Source organism: Lycorma delicatula, chromosome 4 (genome assembly GCF_047948215.1).
Source record: "Lycorma delicatula isolate Av1 chromosome 4, ASM4794821v1, whole genome shotgun sequence".
NCBI lineage: Eukaryota > Metazoa > Arthropoda > Insecta > Hemiptera > Fulgoridae > Lycorma > Lycorma delicatula.
In genome coordinates, this window is record NC_134458.1 from 32,334,197 (window position 1) to 32,342,296 (window position 8,100).

At 29.9% G+C, this 8,100-nt stretch overlaps 1 protein-coding gene across 1 annotated transcript in view; it reads left to right on the top strand.

Annotated features, from left to right (window-relative positions):
- The window catches only part of LOC142323236 (uncharacterized), a 123,459-nt gene extending 115,759 nt beyond the window's left edge, over window positions 1-7,700 (top strand). Inside the window, exons 8-9 of the mRNA XM_075362605.1 lie at window positions 1,911-2,050; window positions 7,236-7,700. Coding sequence (XP_075218720.1) covers window positions 1,911-2,050; window positions 7,236-7,473 — 378 coding nt within the window. The 3' untranslated portion in view covers window positions 7,474-7,700. The remainder of the gene's footprint in view (window positions 1-1,910; window positions 2,051-7,235) is intronic.
- Window positions 7,701-8,100: the final 400 nt, after the last annotated feature.

The following is an 8,100-nucleotide window of genomic DNA, read 5'->3' on the forward strand; positions in this document are numbered from 1 at the left end:
TATTTGTTAAATTTTAACAGTTACTGAGCATGAAAGCATGAAAGAATATTTTAAAAGTTCCAAGTGATGGTATTTTAATCTATAATAACAAGTAATTCAATGAAAATATGCAACAACATGGAAAACTGAACGTATTCATGTGGCTTTTGCATCAAAATGTAGTGAGCATGTTAAACCTTAAGTCCATTTTGACATACAGTGCCCAGTTCCAAACTTTTGTAGCTGCATGCATACATAAGTATATAAACTACATACTTCAAGACATCCAAGGAAGAACCATTCACAAGCAACTTACACAGTTACTTTGAATCTTACATTCTTTAACTTTATAGATAATTAAACAAGGAAGCTCTTAATTTGTTGTTGACTATGTATGTATGAAGGACACATACAGTTTTTTTTTTATGTTGTTTGTGTGTCACAAGAGTTGATAAGTTGAAAAATGTTGTTCTGCGATGTAAACAAACTGTACTCCATTCAAAATTTTATTTTATAAACTAAACAAAGTTACTTTATGATTGGTATTTTTTTCTTTAATAATGAAAATAAAGAATAATAATTAAAAATTGAGAAATGTCTGACAATAATAATATATCAGTTAATAGTTAGTTCGTTTAACTTGTTAGATGTCTTTTCTCTCCAAAAGTATAACCAATCTTTTGATGAATTCCTCTGTCAAGGTACTTTAGTGAAGGGGTACAGTACATTCATAAAAATAAGAAAGGAAGGACAACATTTATTGGCATCCTGACTCATTCTAGGTTTCATTTTTTTGCAAAAACTAACTTTATTTCTTTGTATGAAAATCATTTAAAATTAAGAAAAGTCTGTTTTTAATTTGTTTCATAATTTTTCCTTAAAAATTTAATTAAAAAATAATTAGATGGGATGTTATTTCTGATTAAAAGATACGGATACAAAAACATGAGTAGCAAAAGTCTTGCAGATAGTCATGTTACATACATGTAATCAAATTCACCTGAGTACAATAAAGTACCTGAGTAATGAGGGATAACTATGATAAATATTGATTGGATCTTGGAGTAGAATAGCCATAGTTTTTTATAACCCATATTAATGTAACAAGCTTATTAGTACATACTGGGGTGTTTTGCGGTTTAGTGGACACATTTACGTTCATGTACTATCAACAGATAAAGTGATTATAACTATGTGCATAGAGTTGGATAAGTATTCACAATAATTACCATTGTAAATTAGTAGTAAACCTATCTTGAGATTATTGAATGATCTTATTTTTTATCAGTAGTATTCTTATGAGGTCTTTCTACGTAGCAGTATGTAGAAAGTTTATAGTCATTAGTAGTTTATCTATTATCAAAGATTACCATTTTGAATTACTTTCACACTTTTTGGAGGCAATGTCACAATAGCAGTAGGTGTGGCAGTTGTGTGTCAGCATGCATAATATATTAATATTTTTGTTTAATTCACTGAGAAGGATTTTTCAAAAACGTGGTGGATTTATTGACATTTACTTGAAGTTATTTTAATTCAATTTTTTATATTATAAAATAAAATGAATGTGTGATTTCATTAACATGTAAATTTTTCTGGTTTCAATTTTACCAAAAAAATAAAAAAGTACCTTGTTATTTCTTTCATGTAAGGAAATAAAATTTGTAGTGTAAATGGAAAACATGTTTAGAACTGAGAAAGTTTTAAGTTTCATCTAAGAATTTTAGTAACTTTACTCAATCATGCAAACTTCAGGAAAAGAAATTCATTAGTTTTAAAAATATGTATACACAGTTTTGTAAATATCTAAGTGTTTATTACGTATAATTAATATTTTATACAAATTTGCTTCACTCTAACAATTTTTTAATTGTTATTGGGTCAGATTTAATATATTTTGTAAATTAACTTAATATAAATATTTATTTTAGGCTGCAGATACTGGAATTAATCCTGAAAAATATCGTAAGTTTGCAAAAAGTCAAATCGATTATATTTTGGGAGATTCTGGTAGAAGCTATGTTATTGGGTATGGAAAAAATTATCCACTACAGCCACATCATGCAGCTAGGTAAGTTTACATTATACTGTGATACTAATTATTTTAGTAAAAAGGGCTTGTAATACTAAGCATTTACTCTGCTTAGTATTATTTATAAATGCATTTGTAACTCGTGTATTACAACTATAGGCTCTAACAGACTTCTTATAAATGTTGTTTTTCTTCCACTTTTATTTTGTTGATATGCAACTTTGAAGCAGAGTGGTTTTTTATATGTGATAGAAAAATATTTAGTTAAAAAAATTAAGCTGATTAACCTAAAATCTTTAATGAAATTGAAAAATATGACAAGAATATATTCAGGAGTTAAAATAGGTGTATGAAGAAATGATGTCAGTTGTGCATTTGTTTGGAAGATGTAAAAGATCTCCGGGAGTTCAAGAGGATGTTGAAAATTATGATTTGTCAGGTACTAGCCATATAAAAAAAAAATGAAAAGATATTGAGCATTCTTTAAATAACTTCAGACGCAGTATCCGAATATCAGGAAAATAGTAATATTAAACCTTTATTTTAACATGACAAACTTTTGTGCTGGAGGGTTCCATTACTTCTCACTGCTGATCAAAGAGAAATTTGAAAGAAGATTTTTGGTCAAATTGGAGCAAACCCAAACACTTAGAAAAAAAACACAGCATGGATGAAATATGTGCCAAGTTTGTTTGTTTTTAAAGTTTTAATCTTGGAAGAGTAAATTCTGGAAGGTAATGTTTCTGACTGACATTGTAATCATTCACAGAATGTGGAGAAGAATGCAGATGGTCCAAAATTTTCCAGTATTTACTTTAAGTAATAAAAATTTTAACTTCCACGACTACCTTAAGGAATTCACTTATCATTCTTAGGATCACAAGCTGACTTGCCATTTCTGGTGATCATCTATATGTATATGTTAGGTGCCATAACAGTATCATTTGTTACTGTATTTAGCATCTCCACTTTGTATCTGGAAAGTCCACGTTATGTTTCCTGTTTCATATAAGCTTGAAGCTTATATGGTAGAATAGCTTGAAATAACAACTGCTCAGTTTTTATGTGTGTAAACTGTTAACTGATATGTACATATAATAAAATATACAGCTATTTATAATTATAAGCAAACAAACAAAATTAAATCTTTACAATGACAGGAATGATGACATAAACTTGAATTATATATAATCGAACACACATTATGGAGAGATTTATTTTGAAGTTTGATTGAAATTTAATCAGTACAGTTAGATTTGTTTTTAAAGAAATAATTTATTTAGGAAATACAGATGAAAATATAAAAAAGTTACAGATAGTAAGTTTAACCTAAAAGAAAAAACTTTACTCTGAAAAATATGTCTTACGAATCACCCTCAAAAGAAAATTTTATTTTATTTGTATTAACATTTTTTCTTTTGTGCATTGCTGCTGTAAATGCATCAAGTTCCCATTCATTTGAAGGAAACCTGTAGAAATTACATAAAAAGTAATCTTGTTTTTCATACATAGTCTCATAATGCATTTCAACCAGTATAACTTCATTAAGAGTAAAATTATGAAACTGTTTGATGTTAACATAGTACAACAGCTCTACAGGCAAGCATTATATTTTGGTCTGTATACTATGCTTATTTGCTATTTATTCTATTCCATGTTCTTTAGTCTTCGAAGAATGAGCTTTGAATTTAGCTTGCTGTTGCCTCAATCGTTCCCATATTCATTTCATTTTGTTTGATCTGGCAACTCTCATTTTTTTCTGTTGGGTTGTTGTTTGTTAATTGATAGTTAGACTTTTTGTCTTTTAAGACCTTCTTTTCTTCACACTTTTGGATCATTTCTTCTGTTATGTTTACGTCCTTCATGTCAGACTTTATCTTTTGGATTCATTTATTTTGGGTCTTGTTCTTTAGTTGTAATCTAGAAGTTTCTTAGTGAGTCCTGTGTTGAGTAATCTGCAGAGGTGGCTGAAAAAGGCATACTTTTTCACATTTTGTTGTTTACCAATTCGTTTTCTTTGTAGACAACATTATTGGGGATTATCCACCATTTACCGTGAATTTAATATTTGAAATTTATGGCAGTTCTCATTATTCTTGTCTATTTTTAAAGTTTTAGTGTTTATTAAACACTAAATCAACCACCAGTGCTTCACTTTCAACATGGCTTCTGATTTAGTGACCAAGTTATAGTGTCTTATTTTTGTGTTGATTAATAGACACCTCTATATGTTGGCCACGTAATTCTTTGGGTTTGTTTCAGTTTAGTTTGGGCTTGGAGTTCTTGTTTAAAAATGGGCATTATTTCTGTTTTTTCAAATAATATTTGTAATTAATTTTGGCTGCTATTTCTTGAAGGGTTTGTACTAGGTGGGTTGCCTCTTCCAGATTGTTGGATAGCAGGAATGTCATCTGCAAAGGCAAGGCTTTGATTTCAGTTCCAATTTTGATTCTGGATGGGCACTTCCTGTTCCATTCTTCATGATCTTCTCAAGGACACAGGTGAAAATTCGGGGGAATAGTCCATATCCTTAGAGAAGCCCAGTCTTGATTTCAAATTCCTTTGAAAGTTCTCCTCTCAATCTCACTTTGGCTTTGGTGTTGGTTAATGTGATTTTGACTAAGTTAACCAGTTTCTTATTAACTTCAAATATTTTTAGTAGGGACACTCTATGGATCCAATCATATGCCTTTTTGAAGTCGAAAAAGTAATCAAATCACTAACCTACTTGATCTAATCTTCAGGTATTTTACGATCCATTTAAAATTGATGATTTGATCAGAGCAGCTTCTTCCTGGTCTGAACCCTCCTTGGTATTCACCAAGTTCCTCATCCAGTTAGTCTTAAATGCAGGCTAATAGGATCTTGGAGAAAATTTTGTAGGTGACATTCAGAAGGGATATTCCTCTGTAGTTGTTGGGATCCATTTTGTCGCTTTTCTTATGAAGGGGATGAATGATGGCTGTGTTCCAGAGACTAGGCATCATTTTGGTTTTCCAAATATCATTGATGTGTTCATGTAAATTTTGTTTCATTTGCGTTCTTCCAGAGTTCTGACATGAGCTGATCCCCTGACACCTTGTAATTTTTAATTGAGTATAACTGATTCTACTTCTCTATAAGTTGATGGGTGACATTTTTAACTGGAGTTTAGTTTACTGGATTCTTGTTGAATTGAAGGTACTCTTTTATTTTTTACTCAACTAATATCTTGGCATATTTTTCATTGTTAAGGGCGATATTACGATTTTTATCTTTTAACGTGAGAGTTGGTGGGACATATTTAGAGAGGTCTTGTTTAAATATTCTGTAGTTGTCTCTTGTATTATTTTCTTTAAATGTTTCTTCTATTAGGGCTACAGCTTGTTCATGGTGATTTCTTCTTATTTCTTTGGAGGATTTTTCTTGGGATTTTTTAGTTTTTTCATTCATTGTTTAGCCGTACTTGGTTGCATTCTTCATTCCACCACTGGTGTTTCTTTATTCTTTTTATTGGGGCTTGTTCTTGGGTGATGCCTTTTAATTTTTAGACAATATCTAGTTTAGTTTCTGTTTTTTCCTGATATTTGGTGTTATTTATTAGTTGGGTAGGGTCAGTTTTTTCTTGTTATTTTTATCATTGTGTTTAAGTTTGCCTTTGGGGTTAGTTTAATTTTTATGTCAGATGTAATGGTCTGAGTCGATGTCTACTCTGTGAGAACCTTCACATTTAGATCTCCCTCTGATACTCCTTGCTCATGGCAACTTGATCAAGTGGAAATTCACTGCCTGTTATGCTATGGTGTTTCCATGTTTTGAGTTTATGGGGTTTTCTTACAAATCTTGATGTTTTCAGGACTAGATTATGATCACTGTGCAATTCGATCAGTCTCATTCCATTCTTGTTTGTTTTATTGTGCGCTGGGTATTTACCAGCTACGTCATGGCACTTTAATTCTATTCTAATTTGTGTGTTGTCTTCTAATAGAATTTTTATATGGGTGACTGGGATGTTGTTCATCAACTGATAGAGTTCTTCTAAAAATGTTTCCATTTGCTCTTTCTCAGTTTGATTTTTATTGTTGGTTGTAAATTTTTGTTTTTTGTAAATTTGACATTGTCCTGATTTGAAGGGCTCTTGATCTGTGTTCCTAACTTCTGGTGATGATTGAACTCTTTTATTGATCGAAAATATCACTGAGAGTCTTTAGTTTTCCCACTTTCAACTGGGAGTTGTTTAATGTGGTGATGAAGGAGAATTTATTCCTTTTGTTAAATTTTAATTTATTCTTGGACGGCTTGTGTTTTTGTTTTTTTGTTGGTTATTGTGCATAAATGAGGGTTTCCAGATACTGATATGTCATTACATTTTAAGTAAAAACCAACTATATCCAGGCACCGTCTTCTATGAACTCTGATATTGTTCAGTCCAGCTGGTGGATTCTTCTTAAATGACCTTTCCATGTTTATCTGTCAGGTTGTCAACCAAGTAACAGGACGAGTCCAACTAGAGCTACAATTCTGGATAAGATCTAGAAAGGTTATTATGATAGGTGAAGGGTGATTTGAGGCTGTGACTGGCCTGATTCAGTTTAGTTTGCCGATTACAAAATTTACAGTCTTCAGTTTTAAGGTGTTTAGTTTCGATAAAAGTTTAAAATCCAGATTCCAATCATTGTGCAAAGATTTTTTTCTTTTGCATTATTAATAAAAATATGAAACTATGCAAGTTTTTTGTAATAATCTTAAAACACCTGGTTCAGTCTAAAATAAGTTTGTCTATTCTAAGAGCCTAAACAGCACATTTTTTATAAATTGTTACTCTATTGAAACAGACATCTGAATATTTTTTTTAAGTATTGTGCTTAAATAAGAACATTTTTAATTGTGCATAAAACATTTTTTTTAGATTGCTTCTTAATGAAGTTTTAAAACACTGAATTGCTCTATTGGGCCACTAGGTCACACTAGAAACACAGTGTCTTTTTACATATAATTTTATGTAACTCCTACAGTCTTTCGTCAAATGAATTAAAATGCATAACAAGTAATTCAGAAAAGAATAACTTTTAAAATATAAAGTACATTCTTTTTTTATAAAATAATTCTTTATAAAAGATTCATAAGGTACAACTCAACTCATTTTTCATGGTCCTTTGCTCTTTGTGTGTAAAATAAAACATAATATTTCCTTATGAAAAATAAATCTAAATTTATCCTAACTTTATGGTTTGTTTATTTTCAGTTCTTGCCCTGATAGACCAAAAAAGTGTGGTTGGGAGTCATTTAGTGTTAATGCGCCAAACCCACAATTATTATTGGGTGCTCTTGTTAGTGGTCCAGATGAAAATGATTTTTACAGAGATTTACGTGAAGATTATATATATAATGAAGTAACACTTGACTATAATGCTGGATTTCAATCAGCTGTAGCTGGACTTCTTGACCTTCAGTTGCGACCTCAGTTAGAAGTCTTCAATTAATAGTAACCAGTAGCTGTTTTTTACGACATTATCCATAATAAGACTTGCAAATAGCAGTGAAATTCATATTTGGAATGATCAAATTTTTTTACCGATTATTGTGTACTGTGTTTTTAATTTAGAATATGAACTCTCAAGTAAAAATTGGGGAGGTATTTCTCTTTGTTCTATTAATATTAAAACAGTACATAAAGAATTGCAGTGTAATGAACTGTAGCTAATGTTAATTGTTTCTTTTATTTATTAGTGAACTCATTTCTTTTTCCATGTAAAATATTGTAAGATATTTTTTCTTTCATTCCTTGAAAAATGTAATTTTAAGTTAATTATGTTTTAGTTAAAATTTGCAGTATTGTGATACTAATTGTTACTGAATTTTGTAATATGATGAAATTATATTTATAGGATTTTTTTAGTAAATATGCAATTAAATTCACCTTTTTATTTACAGTGATGTGAGGGTATTTTTTAATATTGTTTGCTTTTCTGATAGATTAATTAAAACTGTGATAACTTACACAAAAGGATATATTATTTTTTAAATATAAAATAAAATTGTATATGACAATGTAATGAACTAACTTCATTTTTTGTTTAAAGATATTTTTCCATTCCATTTTTTATTAA